The sequence below is a fragment of the Oreochromis niloticus genome, linkage group LG20, assembly GCF_001858045.2.
Source record: "Oreochromis niloticus isolate F11D_XX linkage group LG20, O_niloticus_UMD_NMBU, whole genome shotgun sequence".
NCBI classification, from domain to species: Eukaryota; Metazoa; Chordata; class Actinopteri; order Cichliformes; family Cichlidae; genus Oreochromis; species Oreochromis niloticus.
Genome location: NC_031984.2, coordinates 11481582 through 11506067, shown reverse-complemented (window position 1 = coordinate 11506067; position 24486 = coordinate 11481582). Strand labels below are relative to the sequence as shown.

Sequence of the window (24486 nt, the reverse complement as noted above, 5' to 3'; positions counted from 1 at the left end):
GAGTTCATGAATCAGTTACTATTTGACTTATGAAGCAATACCAGAATGTCCTTAACTTTAGGACATTTCGTTTACTTTGAGTTAATGATTATCATAGATTCTGCATATTTTTTTTCTTTACTGCTCTGTTTTATTACATTACCAGTCTGACCTCAACTATCATGCGCATCCTAATTGTGATCTCAGGTAAGGGAAATTGAAATACAAATTTTGCAGATGCAAACTTGATATTTAACTATTTGTATGTAACAAAAAAAAATGCAACTGTTAAGGTCTCTGTCTCGCCTTTGGCAGTCTGGGTGAGTTCATAAATCGTACTTACCCTTTTATATTGAACAGTCACATAATGTTTTAAAGAGATTAAAAAATGTTCTTTCATATTCAGTCTCATCCTCCAGACTTGTGTGTTACTTCACAAACTGGTCCCAATACAGACCTGGCAATGGGAGGTTTATGCCTTCAAATATTGATCCAAACCTTTGTACGCACCTAATCTATGCCTTTTCTGGTATTAATGAGGCAAATGAATTGGTGACCACAGAATGGAATGATGAGGAACTCTATAGATCCTTTAATGGACTCAAACAAAGGTCAGTCCATTCTCTCTTCATATCACTTACAAAATGTTGAGAAAAAATAATCTTTGCTGCTGTGTCTTTATATTCCCACAGGAATCCAAATCTTAAAACCCTGCTGGGAGTTGGAGGTTGGAACTTCGGAACACAAAAGTGGGACACTAAGCATAAAACAATTACCAATCATAAATTTTCTCTTTATGCAGATCTTTTTAATTGTGCCTTTCTTTTGCCAATCGGTTTCATAGGTTCACTACTATGGTGTCAACACAAGCCAACAGAAATACATTTATACAATCTTCTATCAAACTACTGAGAAAATTTGGATTTGATGGACTAGACATAGACTGGCAATACCCTGCAGCAAGAGGAAGCCCTCTGGAGGACAAGCAGAGATTCACAGTGTTATGCAAGGTGAGATTTGGAGTTACTGATGTTTGGCATGAACCATAAAGTTACCTTTCTTTTCTGTGGTTTATAGGAGCTACTACAGGCCTTTGAGGCAGAGGGAACATCAACAGGACGGCCCAGGTTAATGATTTCTGCTGCCGTGTCTGCTGGTAAAGGAACCATTGATGCCGGTTATGAAGTCTCAGAGATATCAAAGTAAGCTTATTAGTAATATCACATCGTATGCCCTGCAAAACCTGTTTTGCTGACCTTGACCTCTCATGCACTTTATCAGGTATGTCGATTTTATTAATGTGATGACATATGACTTTCATGGTACCTGGGAGCGTGTCACAGGACATAACAGCCCCTTATACAAAGGATCCCAAGATATTGGGGACCATGTTTACTTAAATACTGTGAGTAGATGGGTTCATTTTTCTCCCCTGAAAAAGAGGGATTATGTAATCCATTCCGTTTGTTTGTTTGTCTGTTTGTTAGCGGTCTAGTGTTTCCAAGATATAATTTCAGATTTTATGTAATGATAGATACCAACAAGCTGATCTAAGGTGATTTAATTTTCATGAAAATCAAGTCAATGTGAAAATCAGTAAAACTCTACATACACAATTTTTTTTATGGGTCATCTTCAGACTTCACAACAATATACTAGGTCTTGGGGGGCATGCGTACCTAGGTTGGCCAAACATTTGACCTTTATGAAATAAATTCAAGAAACCATATTGAATTGTATATCATTTAAAAGGGTATGGAGAGAGCAGCACAAGACACTACACCATCACTATGACACTATATTTCTCAAAATTACACAATGACTGAAAATAAAAATGTTAAATATGTTAAAATCTCAAGTTTTAAAGCATGTAAAAGACAAAGATTTCAGCTAATTCTGCTCCAATCATATGAATAAAGATGAAAAATACAAACCTTTTAGTATGTATTAGGAAAAAGCTTTCATTTCGATTAGATCGTCTCCAAATTTTGAAGCAATATATTAGTCAAAGGGGGACATAAGCACTTTCTTTTTTTGAGCTCTTTAAAACATTTTTTGATACAACATTATATGACTTCACAATGACACAAAAATATTAATATAGTGCAGAAATGACTATGAAAACAATGCAGATATCATTATTGGCGATAACAATACCAGTTATCAGTGCAACATAAAACATCAAAGTTTTAGTATAGCCCTTGCCCTTCAAGGACAGTTGTTTCAGACTGCAATTGCTCTCATCCACTCTCCGCTTTTCCACACAGTTCTCAACCAACTGACGATGGATTGACATTGATTGTCACCATTTTTACACCCTTCTCTATCTCTAACACTTGAGAATTTAAATCACGAATTATTTATAAAGTCAGTGAGTCACTGAACCTAATAACTCTAATATTAATGACAATATAACTTACATATATTTACATTTTAGGATTTTGCTATGAGGTACTGGGCGGAAAAGGGAACACCTGTACAAAAGTTAAATATGGGCTTTGCTACATACGGACGCACGTTTCGTCTTTCTACTCAATCCAGTCAAGTTGGAGCGCCTGCCAGCAGCCCTGCTGCTGCTGGCACATTTACAAGGGAGTCCGGCATCTGGTCTTATTATGAGGTAAACAGAAATCCCCACTCTCATATTAATATTTTCATTTTAAGTCAGTTCCTATGTCTTAGTAGCAAATCAGTGTTAATATATCAAGTTGCCACACAGAGTACATTTTTTTTATCCGTTTTCAGATTTGCACCTTTCTTCAAGGGGCCAGTGTCCACTTGATTGAGGATCAGAAAGTCCCATATGCCACCAAACAAAACGAGTGGGTTGGATATGACAATATAGAAAGTTTTATGACTAAGGTAGACATGTGCTTCTGCATGTTGCTCAGTTTTTTTTTGCCAGATAACATTGGTACTAAAAACACATATCACATTAAAATGCGTATACTGTTAGTAAATTGTTCCTATTGTTACTGCTTCAGGTCCGTTACCTAAAAAACAACACTTTTGGAGGAGCCTTTGTCTGGGCTCTGGATCTAGACGACTTTAATGGACAGTTCTGTGGACAGGGACGATACCCCCTCATCAGTTCTCTTCGCTCTCTTTTGTTTCCAGGTAATAAAATTCATACATTAGCATTTTATGTTTGTTTTGAGCTAGCGAGTTACTTATGAGTATGCATATTTTCCAATTTAACTATTTGTATGTAACAAAAAAAAAGCAACTGTTAAGGTCTCTGTCTCGCCTTTGGCAGTCTGGGTGACTTCATAAATTGTACTTACCCTTTTATATTGAACAGTCATATAATGTTTTAAAGAGATTTAAAAAATGTTCTTTCATATTCAGTCTCATCCTCCAGACTTGTGTGTTACTTCACAAACTGGTCCCAATACAGACCTGGTAATGGGAGGTTTATGCCTTCAAATATTGATCCAAACCTTTGTACGCACCTAATCTATGCCTTTTCTGGTATTAATGAGGCAAATGAATTGGTGACCATAGAATGGAATGATGAGGAACTCTATAGATCCTTTAATGGACTCAAACAAAGGTCAGTCCATTTTCTCTTCATATCACTTACAAAATGTTGAGAAAAAATAATCTTTGCTGCTGTATCTTTATATTCCCACAGGAATCCAAATCTTAAAACCCTGCTGGCAGTTGGAGGTTGGAATTTTGGAACACAAAAGTGGGACACTAAGCATAAAACAATTACCAATCATAAATTTTCTCTTTATGCAGATCTTTTTAATTGTGCCTTTCTTTTACCAATCGGTTTCACAGGTTCACTACTATGGTGTCAACACAAGCCAACAGAAATACATTTATACAATCTTCTATCAAACTACTGAGAAAATCTGATTTTGATGGACTAGACTTAGACTGGGAATACCCTGCAGCAAGAGGAAGCCCTCTGGAGGACAAGCAGAGATTCACAGTGTTATGCAAGGTGAGATTTGGAGTTACTGATGTTTGGCATGAACCATAAAGTTACCTTTCTTTTCTGTGGTTTATAGGAGCTACTACAGGCCTTTGAGGCAGAGGGAACATCAACAGGACGGCCCAGGTTAATGATTTCTGCTGCCGTGTCTGCTGTTAAAGGAACCATTGATGCCGGTTATGAAGTCTCAGCGATATCAAAGTAAGCTTATTAGTAATATCACATCGTATGCCCTGCAAAACCTGTTTTGCTGACCTTGACCTCTCATGCACTTTATCAGGTATGTCGATTTTATTAATGTGATGACATATGACTTTCATGGTACCTGGGAGCGTGTCACAGGACATAACAGCCCCTTATACAAAGGATCCCAAGATATTGGGGACCATGTTTACTTAAATACTGTGAGTAGATGGGTTCATTTTTCTCCCCTGAAAAAGAGGGATTATGTAATCCATTCCGTTTGTTTGTTTGTCTGTTTGTTAGCGGTCTAGTGTTTCCAAGATATAATTTCAGATTTTATGTAATGATAGATACCAACAAGCTGATCTAAGGTGATTTAATTTTTTAAAGTCAATGTGAAAATCAGTAAAAACTTTACATACACAATTTTTTTTATGGGTCATCTTCAGACTTCACAACAATATACTAGGTCTTGGGGGGCATGCGTACCTAGGTTGGCCAAACATTTGATCTTTATGAAGTAAATTCAAGAAACCATATTGAATTGTATATCATTTAAAAGGGTATGGAGAGAGCAGCACAAGAAACTACACCATCACTTTGACACTATATTATTTCTCAAAATTACACAATGACTGAAAATAGGATAAAAATGTTAAATATGTTAAAATCTCAAGTTTTAAAGCATGTAAAAGACAAAGATTTCAGCTAATTCTGCTCCAATCATATGAATAAAGATGAAAAATACAAAACTTTTAGTATGTATTAGGAAAAAGCTTTCATTTCGATTAGATCGTCTCCAAATTTTGAAGCAATATATTAGTCAAAGGGGGACATAAGCACTTTCTTTTTTTGAGCTCTTTAAAACATTTTTTGATACAACATTATATGACTTCACAATGACACAAAAATATTAATATAGTGCAGAAATGACTATGAAAACAATGCAGATATCATTATTGGCGATAACAATACCAGTTACCAGTGCAACATAAAACATCAGAGTTTTAGTATAGCCCTTGCCCTTCAAGGACAGTTGTTTCAGACTGCAATTGCTCTCATCCACTCTCTGCTTTTCCACACAGTTCTCAACCAACTGACGATGGATTGACATTGATTGTCACCATTTTTACACCCTTCTCTATCTCTAACACTTGAGAATTTAAATCACGAATTATTTATAAAGTCAGTGAGTCACTGAACCTAATAATATTAATATTAATGACAATATAACTTACATATATTTACATTTTAGGATTTTGCTATGAGGTACTGGGCGGAAAAGGGAACACCTGTACAAAAGTTAAATATGGGCTTTGCTACATACGGACGCACGTTTCGTCTTTCTACTCAATCCAGTCAAGTTGGAGCCCCTGTCAGCAGCCCTGCTGCTGCTGGCACATTTACAAGGGAGTCCGGCGTCTGGTCTTATTATGAGGTAAACAGCACTCTCATATTAATATTTTCATTTTAAGTCAGTTCCTATGTCTTAGTAGCAAATCAGTGTTAATATATCAAGTTGCCACACAGAGTACGTTTTTTTATCCGTTTTCAGATTTGCACCTTTCTTCAAGGGGCCAGTGCCCACTTGACTGAGGATCAGAAGGTCCCATATGCCACCAAACAAAACGAGTGGGTTGGATATGACAATATAGAAAGTTTTATGACTAAGGTAGACATGTGCTTCTGCATGTTGCTCAGTTTTTCTTTGCCAGATAACATTGGTACTAAAAACACATATCACATTAAAATGCGTATACTGTTATTAAATTGTTCCTATTGTTACTGCTTCAGGTCCGTTACCTAAAAAACAACACTTTTGGAGGAGCCTTTGTCTGGGCTCTGGATCTAGACGACTTTAATGGACAGTTCTGTGGACAGGGACGATACCCCCTCATCAGTTCTCTTCGCTCTCTTTTGTTTCCAGGTAATAAAATTCATACATTAGCATTTAATGTTCGTTTTGAGCTAGCCAGTTACTTATTAGTATGCATATTTTCCAATTAGTCAATATAAAGGCTGTTAATGCCTTATTTGGGATAACTATACTCTATCATAGTTTCCTAATGACTGTTAAATGAAATACGTAAGAAGGCTACAACACAATCCTAAGTGACAATCCTAACATTATTTGCTCTTTCTCAATAAAAGACTGGTCATACTGTCATAAAAGCACTCAAGGATGATCCTTTTTTTTTATAAATAAAACACAAAACAAGTGTTCAATGTATCCAAATGAATACTGGTTAAATCTTTGAACTTGGGATGTAAATTCTCACTCACAGCAAACGCTCTAAAGCTACTATTACACTGACACTTATTAACCCAGACAGGATCTGTAGAAGAACATCGAGGGAACAGTTTACCCTGTCCGGGATAGGGTTACCGGGGCCTCGCCCTGGAGCCAGGCCCGGGGAGGGTGCCCGAAGGCGAGCGTCTGGTGGCCGGGCCTTAGTCCATGGGGCTCGGCCGGGCACAGCCCGAAGAGGAGACATGGGCCCATCCTCCCGCAGGCCCACCACCAGCAGGAGGTGCCATAGGGGTCGGGTGCATTGTGTGCCGGGCAGCGGCCAGGAGCGGAGGCCCTGGCGGACTGATCCCCGGCTGCCAAGACTGGCAATAGGGACATGGAATGTCACCTCTCTGGTGGGGAAGGAGCCTGAGTTAGTGCGTGAGGTTGAGAAGTACCGGCTAGATATAGTCGGGCTCACCTCTACACATGGCTCGGGCTCTGGAACCAGTGTCCTGGAGAGGGGCTGGACTCTGTCTCAGTCTGGAGTTGCCCCTGGTGAGAGGCGGTGGCCTGGGGTGGGTATTCTAATATCCCCTCAGCTTGCTGCCGGTACATTGGGGTTTTTCCCGGTGGATGAGAGGGTTTGTTCCCTGTGCCTCAGGGTCGGGGAACGGGTCCTGACTGTCATCTGTGCTTATGCGCTGAGTGGCAGTTCAGAGTACACAGCCTTCTTAGAGTCCCTGGGGGGGGTGCTGGAAGGTGCCCCACCTGGAGACTCCGTTGTCCTGCTGGGAGACTTCAATGCTCACGTGGGTAACTACAGCGAGACCTGGAGGGGCGTGATCGGGAGGAACGGCCTCCCTGATCTGAACCCGAGTGGTGTTTTGTTATTGGACTTCTGTGCAAATCACAGTTTGGCCATAACGAACACCTTGTTCGAACATAAGAGTGTCCATAAGTGCACGTGGCACCAGGATGCTCTAGGCCGCAGGTCGATGATCGATTTTGTAATCGTATCACCAGACCTGCGACCATATGTTCTGGACACTCGGGTAAAGAGAGGGGCTGAGCTGTCAACTGATCACCACCTGGTGGTGAGTTGGATCAGGTGGCGGGGGAGGACGCTGGACAGACCCGGTGCACCTAAACGTGTAGTGAGGGTGTGCTGGGAACGTCTAGCAGAGGCCCCAGTCCGCGAGATCTTCAACGCACACCTCCGGCAGAGCTCCAACAGCATTCCGAGGGAGACTGAGGACATTGAGTCCGAATGGACCATGTTCAGCGTCTCCATCGCTGAAGCTGCTGCATTGAGCTGCGGTCGCAAGGTGGTTGGTGCCTGCCGTGGTGGTAATCCCCGAACCAAATGGTGGACACCAGAGGTGAAGGGAGCCACCAGGCTGAAGAAGGAGTCCTATCGGGCTTGGTTAGCCTGTGGGATTCCGGAGGCAGCCGACAGGCCAAGCGGAATGCGGCTCGGGCAGTGGCTGAAGCAAAAACTCGGGTGTGGGAGGAGTTCGGAGAAGCCATGGAAAAAGACTTTCAGACTGCCTCGAAGAGATTCTGGCAAACCGTCAGGCGTCTCAGGAGGGGAAAGCGGTGCTCTACCTGCACTGTGTATAGTGCTGGCGGAGCGCTGCTGATGTCGACTGAGAAAATTGTCAGGCGGTGGAAGGAATACTTCGAGGACCTCCTTAATCCCACTGACGCGTCTTCCGAGGAGGAAGCAGAGTCTGGGGATGAGGGGAATGACCCGCCAATTTCCAGGGGCGAGGTCACTGAGGCAGTTAAACAACTGCTTGGTGGCAGAGCCCCTGGTGTTGATGAGGTCCGCCCCGAGTTCCTGAAGGCTCTGGACGTTGTGGGGCTGTCTTGGTTGACACGCCTCTACAATGTTGCGTGGAGATCAGGGGCAGTACCCCTGGACTGGCAGACCGGGGTGGTGGTCCCCATCTTTAAGAAGGGAGACCGGAGGGTGTGTTCCAACTACAGGGGGATCACACTCCTCAGCCTCCCTGGGAAAGTCTATGCCAGGGTGCTGGAAAGGAGAGTTCGTCCGTTAGTCGAACCTCGGATACAGGAGGAACAATGCGGTTTTCGTCCTGGTCGCGGAACACTGGACCAGCTCTTTAGCCTCTCAAGGATACTTGAGGGTGCATGGGAGTTTGCCCAACCAGTCTACATGTGTTTTGTGGACTTGGAGAAGGCATTCGACCGTGTCCCCTGGGGTGTCCTGTGGGAGGTGTTGCGGGAGTATGGGGTGTCTGGCCCATTGCTACGGGCCATTCGATCCCTATACAACCGTTGCAAGAGCTTGGTTTGCATTGCCGGCAATAAGTCGGACTCGTTTCCGGTGGGTGATGGGCTCCGCCAGGGCTGCCCTTTGTCACCGGTTCTGTTCATAATTTTTATGGACAGGATTTCTAGGCGCAGCCAAGTGGCAGATGGCTTTCACTTCGGTGGCCTCAGAATCTCATCTCTGCTTTTTGCGGATGATGTGGTTCTGTTGGCTTCATCGGGTGAAGGCCTCCAGCTCGCACTGGAACGGTTCGCAGCCGAGTGTGAAGCAGCGGGAATGAGGATCAGCACCTCCAAATCTGAGGCCATGGTTCTCAGCCGGAAAAGGGTGGAGTGCCCACTCCGGGTCGGGGATGAGTTCCTGCCCCAAGTGGAGGAGTTCACGTATCTCGGGGTCTTGTTTGCGAGTGATGGGAGAAGGGAGCCGGAGATCGACAGACGGATTGGTGCTGCGGCTGCAGTGATGTGGACGCTGCACCGGTCCGTCGTGGTGAAGAGGGAGCTAAGTGTAAAAGCGAAGCTCTCAATTTACCAGTCGATCTACGTCCCGACCCTCACCTATGGTCACGAGCTGTGGGTAGTGACCGAAAGAACGAGATCGCGGATACAAGCGGCAGAAATGAGCTTCCTCCGAAGGGTGGCTGGCCTCTCCCTTAGAGATAGGGTGAGAAGTTCAGCCATCCAGGAGGGCCTCAGAGTAGAGCCGCTGCTCCTCCACATCGAAAGGAGCCAGTTGAGGTGGTTCGGGCATCTGACAAGGATGCCTCCTGGGAGCCTCCTGGGTGAGGTGTTCCGGGCATGTCCCACCGGGAGGAGGCCCCGGGGCAGACCCAGGACACGCTGGAGAGATTACATCTCTCGGCTGGCCTGGGAGCGCCTTGGTGTTCCCCTGGATAAGCTGGAGGAGGTGGGTGGGGAGAGGGAGGTCTGGGCTTCCCTGCTTAGGCTACTGCCCCCGCGACCCGGCCTCGGATAAAGCGGATGAAGATGGATGGATGGATGGATGGATCTGTATAATATGAAACAGAGAGACACTGTTGAATATCTTTCTGGCCTTTTACAAACCGAAAGCTGGTCAGCTGAAAGAAACAGAAAGTTTACGGAGGAGATCTGTTCTGAGCATTTAGAAAAAAAAATAAGGAAAAATACGTGTAAAAATATTTTAATACCATTTTAAAATGTCTAAAGTTGTCCATTAAAAAAATTAATAGAATAAAATGTGTGTATAAATCTAAATTTGATTAAGGTTTATTGGAACACCTGAGAAAAGAACATATTAATTGCAACAGGGAAGTGTAAAGAGGAAAAACTTGTACGGAGCCTTTGTGTGCCAAGTGCCAAATTTCTAATGACTTACAGCTCACTTTAGAACAAGGAGCAAATGAAAACACATTCTAAGAGACCATCATTTAATAGGAGGTTATCTGAACATTATTAACATTTGCAGTTCATAAGAAACAACTGCAGTTATTAAGGGCTATCAAAGAGTATTGACTATAGGCCTCTACATCCATGTACAACAGCTTTAATTACAAATTTTTTAGGTTTTGCGAAGAATTTTATTGTTAGCATTATTAACAACTTTGACTAATAAAGAGCTTGTATGCTACTAACATGCACACTACCAAACGTTTAATTATTAACTGATTATTAATTTGCGCACCCTAATTTAGCATTATTTTTATGTAGTATAATTTTTTTATTTTATATTAACTAAACGTTAACTCCTTTAATTGCATTTAATTTAACTTACTGATAAGTAATAATAATAATTTATGATTCTTGTGATTATCATTATTATTATTATCATAACTTTATAGCTATTGTTTCTACAGATCTTCCTCCACTTCCAACTGCTCACACCAACCTGAATCAGGAGACATCAACAAATAAGGATCGCATTTTGCCTCATCCCAGACCATCAATCGCTACTACAACCACTGACAACTTCTGTGCTACAAAAATTGGTGGGCTCTATGCCAAACCTGATGCTCCAGGTTCTTTTTACAACTGTGCCAATGGCATCACGTGGATCCAAAACTGCCCAGCTAATTTAGTCTTTCGAGAAAGTTGTAAGTGCTGTGACTGGCCCTAGAGACTCTGGACTATTTGTTCAGAGTTTGGGGTTTCCGCTTGTTTTTATTACCATATGGGTCACTATAATGTTATGTCACATTTGGACAGTTTAACTTTGAAGGTCATTATGTTCCATCTGTCGAAGGTAATATGCAATTTTGTGCAAAACCACTTGTGTGTCATTTGCTTCAATTAATAACTGCTTAACTTTCTATCCTCTTGTCTGCTTTGCTCTACATTAAAGCCATTTTTATTGTAAGTAAAAATTTCCTACTTGGATAAGGCTGACACATTTTCAGAAATGTTATTTATTCTTAAAAAGACATTTTTTTAAAAATGAACCTGTGGTAAAATTGCTCATATGTACTGTATATAGTACACATTTAAAAGGGAATTTCATTTTGTGCTTCATTATAAAATTTTATAGAAAATTCTGTTAGGCCAAACTGGCCAGGATTCAGACTCATCTGAGATTTTTAGTACATGCAAGTATGGAATAATTTTGAAAATCCTAGGTGACACAAGACTCGGGTTGACGACAACACCCCATCTAAAATTGTGCACAGACTCAATCACATTTACAAATCTGGAATCATTTTAATGAGTCAGCCAGTAAAACACAGCATTCTTTGAACATGAAGTCCAGTGTTTGATTCAAGTTAAGCATCCCTGTAGGTAGTGCTGCCATTTGTACCATTCATTATGAGCAGTCCAAATCAAAAAGCCATGAAATGTATCTTTATGACTGCACTACTATCACTGTCCCACAAAGAAAAATATATAATAATTGGTTAATTGTATCATATTATACCACCACAAAGTTCAGGAAAAAAATAGTACATCAGTCTGCATATAGCACCAAAACTTAATCTTGAATGCAAAATTCTAGATAGCGCATTCACAGTGATTTTACTGCAGAAAGGTCAGTGCTCTATCTAGTCACATATCACTGAAAAGTGTCAGTAGTCCACATAAAAGATAAAAGTACATCCCACTTTGAAATTAGCAAAATTGTAGTGTCTAATTCTATAATGCAAAAGTTATTTAGTGCAGTATCCGTGCATTTTGTATGCTATTCATGTGTTTATCTTATCACCAATGTTGTCAATTGCTTAGAGTTCATGGACCGAGCTGTGGGGCTCAGGGAGCTTCCTAATGTCACAGTTCTGGATCAAATTGAAGTAAAAAACGATCATCTCCTCGTAGTTCTTAGTGGAAATCCTTTCATTGATGCCATGGAATCTGAGAAACAAAGAAAAAAAAAGATTCATGGTACCTGGAACAACAAAGTATTTTACATATTCCCCTCTTCTATTCATGCTGCATGATCTGTATTCCTAGAGTTGAGAAATAATCACTGCACGTGGAATTCTTCTTACTGTATTTGTTCAATTTTAAATTGAGGTCTGGAGCCATTTTTGGCAAAATATATTTTGTCAGTATTAAAAACTGCTGAATTCTCACCTCTCAAGGTCACCTGGCTTAAACCAAGCCGGGGAAAACCGATAAATATTTTTGGTCAGGTCAATGAAGTGTCGACTGTCTGTGTTTCCAACACAGATAGCTGCACATTTAAATATTGTATTAAATCACTTATAATGTCCTGAAAGATGCTTTAAAATGCTTCCATACAAATCTGTATGAACTCTACCTGGAGCAACTGTAACTGTTGGAAACAGGTCCAACACCGTTTTCTTAATAATTTGGAAGCCAAAGGCCTTCTCATCAGCACCGCTGATGGGTAGAGGGTCAAATCCATAAACAAGTTCTACCTTCACTCGCTGATCACCAACTGTATCTTTGATGATGTCCAGTACCTAGAAAAGACAGCACACATCTCATATTCATGTCAAAGTGTACATAGTAAGACATGAATTCTCATGTCTTACTATGTACGACATAAAGGAAAATAAAACTTCAAACTCTACCTCTTCTACCGATTGCGCTGAGTGAATTCGTAGATTTACATAAGCTTCAGCAAGGGAAGGAATAACATTTATCTATACAAGGAGGGAAATATTGAATTTTTACAAAGAAAAGTAACAGGCTTATAATCTTACTTGAATTACATTCAATTTAAAATAATCACTGCACCTTTACTCCTGCATTAAAAAAGGTGACTGCTGTGGTAGTCCTTACAAATGCATTAGATACTGGTTTTCTTTCAAGTATCCTGAAACATAAAAACTGGTCTATTTCACTGGAACCAATCACAAGAAAACATGACATTTGAATTTATATTTAAATGATATTTAGTAGTTATTACCTGCTAAGGAGCGGAGAGAAGAGCCACAAATTCGACATTATGAACTTTAGTGGGAAACTGAACTGAAGGCAAAGAATTAGTAGTTAGTAAAGAATAAGTACATAAGTACACTAGTAAAGAAGTATTTAGATTACCCTACCTTGTGGGCCAGATGCTCAAAAGTGTCACCTTCAGGGCCATAACCAAATAACCTCGGCATTGGGTTGTCCTCTAGTCTGAAGAAGCAGGATGACAGTTAAATCTTTTATACTAGCTTTCTAAACACGGTGTAGAAAAATTGTGGTAAGCAGTGAAACATATGAACAGAGAAGCTAAACAGAACTCATTATAGTTTAAAAACAATGTTCCTCTCACCTTTTGACTGCTGTGGCTAAGATCCCAATGCTAGTTTCCCTGGGAGGCATCGAGGAGTGACCAGGGGCCACAGACACACTAAGCTTTACAGTGGCCTGGCCTTTTTCACTTAACCCGATTCTGCAAATCATAAATTGTACACATACACATAAGATGTGATCAACACAAGTGCACAACACAACACATGTTCAGGCAGGTTCTTACAGAGCAGCAGGTCCTTCAAGACCAGGAATGATTCCATCAAATATAGTCAGGCCCTCATCCATGACAAACAACAGCTGGACACCACGTTGCTTCAGAACACGCACTATGTTCATCGCTCCATTGAGACCACTGATCTTCAAAAAGAGATTTTGAAGAGCACAGCCATTAAAATGTGATATTTCCCAACCCCTTTTAAGTTTGTAATGTCATAGTGAAACTGTTAACATACTTCTTCATCATGACCAAGACCGATGTAAAATCCCCTGCGTGGAGCATAGCCCTTTAACAGCAAGTACTCCAGCGCCTGAAGTATTCCCTAGAAGAAATAAATCAGCAGTTTAGCCAAATATACCTCAAGTCTGTTTAAAAGTAAGCTCACACAAAAGTAATATGTTTTCACACCATTAGAGAGTTTTTGTCATCTATTGTTCCTCTGCCGTAGATGAAGCCATCGATCTCCTTTGCAGAAAATGGCGGTGCTTCCCAACCATCTGACTCTGAAGCAGGTACTACATCAATGTGGGCCAGCAGCATGTATGGCACCAGTTCAGGCTGTGATCCTTTCACCCAAAACAAGTGGCTGTAGTTTGCCACCAATTCATGATGAACCAAGCTAGAAGAGAAAACTGTAGGGAAGGCTGGCAAAAACAAAAAAATAAAAAATAAAAAAACAAGCTGAAAGAGCAATTCTTATCTTAAATTCATCCTAGCTTTCATGACTTATTTATGATAACTTTTTCATGATTGGGACTTCTGGATTATCGTAAAAATTCAACTACAAAAAGCAACTACTGGTTCCAGCTTTGAGCAAGTGGTGATCTATGGTAAATAAAATCACTATCGCACATTTTAGAAACTGTCGCAAGCAGTCACCTGCTAAAATCGAACTATAGAAAGGTTCATTTCACAAGTGAGATAAAACAACTGATAGAGGAGGCTATGAAAATTGCAGCAAATGCTTTACAAATGCAATCACTGGTCACTTTATTAGGTACACCTGTTTAACTAGTCATTAAAACAAATATCTAATCAGCTAATCACATGCAATCGAGTCAGTGCATTCAGGTATCAAGACATGGTCAAGGTGGCCTGCTAAAGTTCAAAGTGAGCATTAAAATGGGGGAAATAAATGTGACTTTGAACCCAGAACTGCTATTGGTGTCGGATGGGCTGGTCTGAGTATTTCAGAAACTTGTGATTTACTAGTATTTTCCCACACAACCATCTCCAGTATTGACAGACAATTTTTTTTTTTTTTAAAAGACAAAATGGCAGTTTTCCAATTGAACAAGTGAAGATCAAGCAGCAATATCTTCAATTCTTATACGTAAGGACTTTTATTTGAAAATATTAGTTTTTCACCTGTCTTTGGGCAGAGTCAGCTTCTTTTCCTTACATGACTTGGCATCATTTTACCAAAATACACTATATTGCCAAAAGTCAAAAATCGACCATCCAAATCATTAAATTCAGGTCTTCCAAACAATTCCATGGCCACAGGTTTTATGCACCTGTGGCCATGGAATCAATCAAGCACCTAGACATGCAGATTTCTTCCACAAACATTTGTGAAAGAATGAGTTGATCTCAGGACCTCAGTGAATTCCAGTGCAAGTCCAGGCGTGAAATTTCCTTGCTACTAAATAATCCACAGTCATGTGAACAGCAGATGCTGAGGCACAGAGGTCGCCAATTTTCTGCAGATCAATCTCTATAGACCTCCAAACTTCAAGTGGCCATCAGATTAGCTCAAGAACAGTGTGTAGAGAGCTTCATGGAATGGATTGGAAGGGATATAAAGCATACCGCCATTAGACTCTAGTAGTGGAGACCTGTTCTCTTGAGTGACAAATCACACTTCTCTGTCTGGCAATCCAATGGGGGAATCTGGGTTTGGCAGTTGCCAGGAGAATAGTACTTGTCTGACTGACACAAACCAAGAGTAAAGTTTGGTGGAGGGGGGATTATAGTGTGGTGTGTTTTCAGGAGTTGGGTTCAGTCCCTTAGTTCAAGTGAAAGGAACACTTGTGCTCCCAACAGCGAGATGGCCCTATAACATGACTGCACACCAGTGCGCAAAGCAAGACCCATAAAGTCATGGATGAGCAAGTCCGAGGTGGAAGACCTTGACTGGTGTGCAGTCAGACGTTGACATCAACCAAACAGAACACCTTTGGGTTGGCCTTGACTGGACTGAAAAATCAATAAAGTATCAGCCCTACCATTTTTGGTCCAGGTGGCCTACCATGATCAGTGGGGGCGGGGATACACGTCCTGCCGATTGTGAGATACTATACTGAGATAATCAGCTGGCCAAAGGAGGAAATAGAAGCTACTGACATCAAGACAAGGAAGTTCCTTGCCATGGAGGGTTTCACCCAAAGTTCAGCAACCTGAGACCACGTGGTGTGGTCTCAGGTGGAAGGAAGGATGCCGCGGACATATGAGTGTCAGAACAACTATCCAGGATGAAACAACAACAATCCATGAGTACATCAGGAAGAGTCCAATCTTTCGTTGGGAACCTCTTGCTGCACTTTTCTTGGCTTGTTCTAGCAACAGCCGCCTCTTGTGACCGCAAGGACTTTATATTAGTTGCTGCTAGTACTACTGTTGATGGTGCATTTGTTAACATCTCGGCTAATTTGACACATTTGCATCTGTTTTTAAGTTCTTTTTCTTTTTCTCACTTAGCTTTTCAGTCCCACCTATTTATTTACTTTTGTTTGTCCATCTGTATCAACGCTTCTTCCACATTTAATTATGTTCTACAAGGTGGAAGATTGTTGAGGGACTGGTTGGACTAAGATATTTGTTTGGGCATGACCTCCACAGTAACCTGAAACCCGTGACCTCCACAGTAGGTAGAAACACGTCCAATATATTGCAATACGGGACAACTCAAAAACAAAGGACGTTTCTCAATTCTAAAGTACGTGAGTCCGGACTTTTTAAGCAAACACGGGAGTCCGAACTTCCCAAAACTGCAAGTACGCAGCACGATCATGTTACAATTGGAACAGCAGCGTACTTGATGACATCACCGTTCCGGAGTTTTTACTGTCATCCCCTCTTAATTTAACTGTGATTAATATTTACAATGAAAATTACAAATGATGTTGTAGATATTTTTTTCTTTTTTTTTTTAAAAAAAGATCTTTTTTTTTTTTTTTAAAGTATCTTAAGCACTCTAAAAAAAAAAAAGATCTTTTTTTTTTTTTTTTTAAAGTATCTTAAGCACTCTGGCAAAATTCGCTTTTATGTATGATCTGTTCCATAATGTCTAATAAGCTTCTTATTACATGCATGAAAACCAGTGTTGGGTAAGTTACTTTAAATTAGTAACTTAGTTACATTACTAGTTACTTCTCTAAAAAAAGTAACTCAGTTACTTCAAGTTACTCGTTACTTTCAAAGTAACTAGTTACTAGGGAAAGTAACTTTGGTTTTACTCAGAATTCTCTTGTTAATGTGTTGCTTCCGTAACTGGATACCCAGCAAGATTGCCAGTCTTCTAGCTTGCTTACTTGCCACAAGTGCATTGTGCCACCTACCAATAGAAAGGAAAAAATAATGTGCACATTTCCACGAGAGAAATCCCACGCCTGGACCGTCGTTGACCGCCGCCATGATTCTAGCCTGCTTTTTACATCCAACACAAAAACTGCAGTCGTGGTGCTTTTGATTGTACTCAGAACTTGGAAATTCTGCCTTCTGAATAGGAAGATGTAGGTAACACCAGACTTCAGATGAGCTGAATACAGAGCTGGACTGGGACAAAAAAATCGTCCCGGGCATTTTGGCTAGAGACCGGCCCGCCATCCATCCATCCATCCATCCTCATCCGCTTTATCCGAGGTCGGGTCGCGGGGGCAGCAGCCTAAGCAGAGAAGCCTAGACCTCCCTCTCCCCAGCCACCTCCTCCAGCTCATCCGGGGGAACACCAAGGCATTCCCAGGCCAGCCGAGAGATATAATCTCTCCAGCGTGTCCTGGGTCTGCCCCGGGGCCTCCTCCCGGTGGGACATGCCCGGAACACCTCACCCAGTAGGCACCCAGGGGGCATCCTTGTCAGATGCCCGAACCACCTCAACTGGCTCCTTTCGATGTGGAGGAGCAGCGGCTCTATTCTGAGCCCCTCCCGGATGGCCGAACTTCTCACCCTATCTCTAAGGGAGAGGCCAGCCACCCTTCGGAGGAAGCTCATTTCTGCCGCTTGTATCCGCGATCTCGTTCTTTCGGTCACTACCCACAGCTCGTGGCCATAGGTGAGGGTCGGGACGTAGATCGACCGGTAAATTGAGAGCTTCGCTTTTACACTCAGCTCCCTCTTCACCACGACGGACCGGCGCAGCGTCCGCATCACTGCAGCCGCAGCACCAATCCGTCTGTCGATCTCCGGCTCCTTTCTCCCATCACTCGCGAACAAGACCCCGAGATACTTAAACTCCTCCACTTGGGGCAGGAACTCATCCCCGACCCGGAGTGGGCACTCCACCCTTTTCCGGCTGAGAACCATGGCCTCAGATTTGGAGGTGCTGATCCTCATTCCCGCTGCTTCACACTCTGCTGCGAACCGTTCCAGTGCGAGCTGGAGGCCCTCACCCGATGAAGCCAACAGAACCACATCATCCGCAAAAAGCAGAGATGAGATTCTGAGGCCACCGAAGTGAAAGCCCTCCGCCACTTGGCTGCGCCTAGAAATCCTGTCCATAAAAATTAAGAACAGAATCGGTGATAAAGGGCAGCCCTGGCGGAGCCCATCACCCACCGGAAACGAGTCCGACTTATTGCCGGCAATGCGAACCAAACTCTTACAACGGTTGTATAGGGATCGAATGGCCCGTAGCAATGGGCCAGACACCCCATACTCCCGCAACACCTCCCACAGGACACCCCGAGGGACACGGTCGAATGCCTTCTCCAAGTACACAAAACACATGTAGACTGGTTGGGCAAACTCCCATGCACCCTCAAGTATCCTTGAGAGGATAAAGAGCTGGTCCAGTGTTCCGCGACCAGGACGAAAACCGCATTGTTCCTCCTGTATCCGAGGTTCGACTAACGGACGAACTCTCCTTTCCAGCACCCTGGCATAGACTTTCCCAGGGAGGCTGAGGAGTGTGATCCCCCTGTAGTTGGAACACACCCTCCGGTCTCCCTTCTTAAAGATGGGGACCACCATCCCGGTCTGCCAGTCCAGGGGTACTGCCCCTGATCTCCACGCAACATTGTAGAGGCGTGTCAACCAGGACAGCCCTACAACGTCCAGAGCCTTCAGGAACTCGGGGCGGACCTCATCAACACCAGGGGCTCTGCCACCGAGCAGTTGTTTAACTGCCTCAGTGACCTCGACCCCAGAAATTGGCGGGTCATTCCCCTCATTCCCAGACTCTGCTTCCTCCTCGGAAGACGTGTCAGTGGGATTAAGGAGGTCCTCGAAGTATTCCTTCCACCGTCTGACAATTTTCTCAGTCGATGTCAGCAGCGCACCACCAGCACTATACACAGTGCAGGTAGAGCACCGCTTTCCCCTCCTGAGACGCCTGACGGTTTGCCAGAATCTCTTCGAGGCAGTCCGAAAGTGTTTTTCCATGGCCTCTCCGAACTCCTCCCACACCCGAGTTTTTGCTTCAGCCACTGCCCGAGCCGCATTCCGCTTGGCCTGTCGATACCTGTCAGCTGCCTCTGGAGTCCCACAGGCTAACCAAGCCCGATAGGACTCCTTCTTCAGCCTGGTGGCTCCCTTCACCTCTGGTGTCCACCATTTGGTTCGGGGATTACCACCACGGCAGGCACCAACCACCTTGCGGCCGCAGCTCAATGCAGCAGCTTCGGCAATGGAGACACTGAACATGGTCCATTCGGACTCAATGTCCCCAGTCTCCCTCGGAATGTTGTTGAAGCTCTGCCGGAGGTGTGCGTTGAAGATCTCGCGGACTGGGGCCTCTGCTAGACGTTCCCAGCACACCCTCACTACGCGTTTAGGTGCACCGGGTCTGTCCAGCGTCCTCCCTCGCCACCTGATCCAACTCACCACCAGGTGGTGATCAGTTGACAGCTCAGCCCCTCTCTTTACCCGAGTGTCCAGAACATATGGTCGCAGGTCTGGTGATACGATTACAAAATCGATCATCGACCTGCGGCCTAGAGCATCCTGGTGCCACGTGCACTTATGGACACTCTTATGTTCGAACAAGGTGTCCGTTATGGCCAAACTGTGATTTGCCCAGAAGTCCAATAACAAAACACCACTCGGGTTCAGATCAGGGAGGCCGTTCCTCCCAATCATGCCCCTCCAGGTCTCACTGTCGTTACCCACGTGAGCATTGAAGTCTCCCAGCAGGACAACAGAGTCTCCAGGTGGGGCACCTTCCAGCACCCCCCCCCTCAGGACCCGTTCCCCGACCCTGAGGCGCAGGGAACAAACCCTCTCATCCACCGGGAAAAACCCCAACGTACCGGCAGCAAGCCGGGGGGATATTAGAATACCCACCCCAGCCCGCCGCCTCTCACCAGGGGCAACTCCAGACTGAGACAGAGTCCAGCCCCTCTCCAGGACACTGGTTCCAGAGCCCGAGCCATGTGTAGAGGTGAGCCCGACTATATCTAGCCGGTACTTCTCAACCTCACGCACTAACTCAGGCTCCTTCCCCACCAGAGAGGTGACATTCCATGTCCCTATTGCCAGTCTTGGCAGCCGGGGATCAGTCCGCCAGGGCCTCCGCTCCTGGCCGCTGCCCGGCACACAATGCACCCGACCCCTATGGCGCCTCCTGCGGGTGGTGGGCCTGCGGGAGGATGGGCCCATGTCTCCTCTTCGGGCTGTGCCCGGCCGGGCCCCATGGACTAAGGCCCGGCCACCAGACGCTCGCCCTCGGGCACCCTCCCCGGGCCTGGCTCCAGGGCGGGGCCCCGGTAACCCTATCCCGGGCAGGGTAAACTGTTCCCTCGATGTTCTTTTCATAAGGCCATTATAGGAAAAATCATAAAGCCTTTGAATGAAAACAAACACTGTTGTGACAGTGATGTACACTGTTCTGATGGTATATATGTATCAATCTATCAATTGTTTGTTGTAAGACTCAGATAATTATTTTTTTTAAAAGCGAGACATTTTAAATGAGAATAATAAAGAAAAGTATTTCCTTGTCCCCCCCTTTCCCTGTTAATGCCCTACCTGGCCCCCTGGCAACACTTTGCTAGACCCGCCCCTGCACAGTTACCAGCTGTCAGCTACGTAGAAAAGGATGCTGGTGTTATTTGTCTCTCAGAAACAGCTCATAACTTCCCTTCAACTCATTCATGTCACCTAACAGGTAAACCTGTTTCTCCATCACCTGTTCAGCTCTGATGATTCAGTAAGGACATCTCCTGGTTTCATCTGCATGTTTCCCTCTCACCAGATATACAAACCGATATCATGACCAGCAGCTTTACAGCTGTGGCTCCAGCAAACATCAGCTGATACTAGAAATTAATATTAAATAAATTCTAACAACAGCTGATCAAGCTTAAACGTGCTGCTGTTGTTTAACGCGACATCCGCTGGTTTCCTCTTTCTGGCGCAAAGTGGGCGATAAATAAACAAGAGAGAAAAGCCGATCAGCTGATCATTGATCAGTTTCGTGATTGAAGTAGAAACGGGAGAGGAGAGAATGAGAGAAGAAGAGGCAGCTGTGCAGCTTCAGCTTTGTGTCTTTTTCATTGTAGCTGAAGTCCGGGACAAACTGTTCCTTTTCACCTCAGTACGAAACGCGTAATATTTTCTCTGAATATGAGACGATTCTGTTTTTTACGGGACGGTTGGCAACTCTAATAATTAACCGTATGAACAAAATAAAGTTCAACATCAGTAACATAGCACCCACCCAGCTGTATAGAAACTCCGTCATGCTAGCTAGCACGCAGTACGAAAATGTCAGCATACCGAAAATAAACTCCACCTAAACTTGGTTTATATCTGACTCCGATAGACTGCAGGTCATAACTTCTTACCTGAAGTTCAGTTCACCTGACACGCTGACCGGCGGCCGCTTCGGGTCTCTCTTCCTGCCTCCCTTTTCCTTCATCCACCTGCTGGCTTCCACCACTTGCTAATGTTATTGAATCTGTGGAAGCTCCGCGATATCCACCACACGAAGTAACGAGTAACGAGCCTATCTAAATCCCAGTAAGGAGTTACGCGTTCCTGGTTTTGGCATAATAACTAGTTACCGTGCTCGTTACCACAATAATAACGTAGTTACTGTAACGCGTTACTTAATAACGCGTTAGTCCCAACACTGATGAAAACACAAGCTTAATCTCTCTATTAATAAAAATAGTATACATGTATGTCTGAATAATAAGAAAGAGGTGAGATGTTAGAACACTTTTATATTTGTTTTAATAGACACAGACACTTACAATAGACAGCTGGGGTTTGGAAGAGAATTGAACAAATATTTAAAATATAATCGGATCATTTTTGGAGCAGCCTTCAGGATCTCCACGCATTAACATGCTGTTTTTGCTCCCGGTGAAAAGGTTTCCTCTTGAATTTAAATATTTAATGTTATATTTCATTCGGAGTCAGCTGTTTAAAAAAGAACAGAACATTTTACATCAGGGGATATGATGGGTGAAATTCAAAGTATACTGACAGCTCAACAAGTAAGACTTCACTATTAAATAAAACAGTCCAGTTATGAAGCTTAACTTTAATCTCAGCCAAACCGATTTGCTCAGGAACAAATAAAACACTGAAAACGTTAACCTGAGTAGCGAAAGACCACAGGGGGTTTGAAAACGATGTCCACTGTTCTCGCCCAGTCTAGTGAGCCTTGACCTCCCAGGTCGGCTATCGATCTGATGGGTAACAGACGTCTCCAAAAACGTCGGCCCACTTTGGCAAATGTGTGATGTCTTGATAAATAGAGCAGATATTTGAAGTTTACACAGCTACATTCTCACCTGAAAATATCTTAAAAGTTTATTTTGTGACGCAGAAAGAGTATTACTTCAAACTTTTTATATGTACTGTGTACACACAAGCACACTTATTGAGACACGGCTTGTGCAACATAACTGTGTTCAAATTTGAATTACATGTTTCCAGTTACTGTGGAGCGCCAGTTTTTTTTGTTTGTTTTTTATTAATTAAATAAATGTAACAAGTACAACAAATATGGCAACATTTTCAAATAGTTTTTCCAACTTGAGATAATACCAGAACAGGCTGTATTTCAAAATATAAAAGACAGACAATAAAAATAATATAAACATAAGTAACTAAATAAAAAAATAAAATCAATAAAAATTTAAATGAAAATTAAAAGACATAAAATAAAAATATAAACTAGGGGTTTTCTAAAAGCTTTAGTTCATTAACCATATGATGCACAGCTTGTTTTTTGTTCATAAACTTTACAGATGAGAAGAAGAGGCAGGGTTCTTTGTGAAAAGTGAAAAAGGACGGCTTTGTTTTCAGAAATCAACATTTATGAATGATGAATTTACCCTTAATAATTATCACATTTAAGACATTTTAAAGTTTCTCTTCTTTTATTACACATCCAAAAACAATATAATTTTTAGAAAATTCAATTAAGTTTGGAATCTTTGAGAAAAGCCAGTAGTGAACATCATCCCAAAGGGCTTTAAGTATATACATTGGTAAAATGAAAGTTCTGTCGAATCAATATTCCCATCACAGAAAGAACAAGAGTTATTATTAATATCAAAATGATGTCTGAGAAATTCTTTGGAAGGGTAAACGCCTGAGAGTATTTTATAATGGACCTCCTTAGCTTTTGGAGGAATGGGAAGTTTTAGGTAATTTGTTCTGATTTATTTCTTTTGATTGCAGGAGAACAGTTGTGAAATGGAATTTGGATTTGATCTATATGGGGGAAAAGCATTAGTGAATAATTCCTTAATTTTAGAGTTTTTTAGACTGTTAGCTCCACAGTGGCTGCAGCCAGGTGCTCTTAGTCGACAAAGGGTCATGGGTCATGTGACTTGAGTGTTTTGAACCACGTGCATCTCGGTGTAGCGTTTCGACATACCTTGGCTCAGCAAGACGTCGAAAGGTCACTTCTGAATAAGGTGTACGGAACAAAGTACATCTGCACAACAAATGCTAACTGGGTTTGTTTCCATTTATTAGCGCTATACAAGTTTGACATACAAAAACTACATTAACGTTTAGAGTTTGCTACAACTGACCGATCAAATCATGCGTGCAAGCGTCCACAGCCACCACCTAGTTCCACGTTGAGCACATTATATATAAAAGGAAGCTACTTTAAGCACGTTTTACTGGCAGGTTTACCTTTTCGGAGGAATCTGTCAAATTCAAGCAGCGCAGTGGTGTTGATTTCCGTTCTTGAGAATGACACGGTGGGGATGCGGATTGCCTCTGGACAAATGGAGACAAATTGTTACCAAACAGAAGTCTCTCTGTCTCCATCTACATCCACTACAACACGACTCCGAATACCTTTAAAATTTGCAAGGAGCTCCTCTCTCTGATGGTGGTCAATGACGAGCGATTTGTTATTCGTCTTTTCCCAGTGTGCGAGTTGAAGTCCGGCGTTAACGTCCAGTGAAAGAGTCCTGATAGCCGCTATTGTAAATAACAAAAGGACTGTAATAAGCAAGCTGCTAATAATTATCTTTAAAATCTTAAATATTCTTAACTTTGAACCCGACTCAGTCATTGTAGCGGTTGTTGTGTTTACAGCGGAACTCGTCGACTGTGACTGAGGGCTGAATTTTCATTAGAGCCACCTGCTGGCACACAGACAGTCACGCCTACAAGAGAGCAGTTTTAAGAGTTTATTTCACAGTTTTAGTCAAATCACCATTCGGGTGGAGAAAGAATATACAAAGCTTGCATCCAATCTCCCTCACGACGTGCAGCAAAGTCTTGTTTTGCAGTATAAAAAGGCGTTTAGATTTTTAGTAGTAA

At 42.8% G+C, this 24486-nt stretch overlaps 2 protein-coding genes across 2 annotated transcripts; one reads left to right on the top strand and one right to left on the bottom strand.

The window, feature by feature from the left end:
• The first annotated feature begins 68 nt into the window (after window positions 1-68).
• LOC106097698 (chitotriosidase-1) lies at window positions 69-10880 on the top strand. Its single transcript, XM_019349743.2, has 19 exons — window positions 69-186; window positions 273-299; window positions 386-590; window positions 672-728; window positions 824-989; window positions 1057-1181; window positions 1261-1384; window positions 2417-2599; window positions 2725-2841; window positions 2964-3096; window positions 3328-3532; window positions 3614-3670; window positions 3766-3931; window positions 3999-4123; window positions 4203-4326; window positions 5361-5543; window positions 5661-5777; window positions 5900-6032; window positions 10469-10880. The coding sequence occupies exons 1-19, from the start codon at window positions 162-164 to the stop codon at window positions 10726-10728; spliced, it is 2532 nt and encodes an 843-aa protein (XP_019205288.1). The 5' UTR covers window positions 69-161; the 3' UTR covers window positions 10729-10880.
• LOC100712258 (N-fatty-acyl-amino acid synthase/hydrolase PM20D1.2) lies at window positions 10582-24305 on the bottom strand. Its single transcript, XM_019349746.2, has 13 exons — window positions 24016-24305; window positions 23848-23934; window positions 13936-14171; window positions 13763-13849; window positions 13534-13667; window positions 13330-13449; window positions 13115-13190; window positions 12976-13037; window positions 12804-12882; window positions 12638-12709; window positions 12361-12526; window positions 12174-12273; window positions 10582-11951 (listed from the first exon to the last, which is right to left on the bottom strand). Exons 1-13 carry the CDS (start codon window positions 24233-24235, stop codon window positions 11822-11824), a joined length of 1569 nt encoding a protein of 522 aa, XP_019205291.1. The 5' UTR covers window positions 24236-24305; the 3' UTR covers window positions 10582-11821.
• Between the last annotated feature and the right edge of the window lie 181 nt (window positions 24306-24486).

What these genes read in the sequence shown, in the direction of transcription:
- LOC106097698 (XM_019349743.2), top strand. Translation starts at nt 162, where the DNA reads ATGCGCATCCTAATTGTGATCTCAG. An exon ending in GCATCTGGTCTTATTATGAG is followed by an intron (nt 2,600 to 2,724) that starts GTAAACAGAAAT and finishes ATCCGTTTTCAG; the next exon opens with ATTTGCACCTTTCTTCAAGG. An exon ending in TGGAATTTTGGAACACAAAA is followed by an intron (nt 3,671 to 3,765) that starts GTGGGACACTAA and finishes TCGGTTTCACAG; the next exon opens with GTTCACTACTATGGTGTCAA.
- LOC100712258 (XM_019349746.2), bottom strand. Translation starts at nt 24,235, where the DNA reads ATGACTGAGTCGGGTTCAAAGTTAAGAATATTTAAGATTTTAAAGATA. An exon ending in GCTCCTTGCAAATTTTAAAG is followed by an intron (nt 23,935 to 24,015) that starts GTATTCGGAGTC and finishes CCATTTGTCCAG; the next exon opens with AGGCAATCCGCATCCCCACC. An exon ending in TTTTTAATGCAGGAGTAAAG is followed by an intron (nt 12,710 to 12,803) that starts GTGCAGTGATTA and finishes CTCCTTGTATAG; the next exon opens with ATAAATGTTATTCCTTCCCT.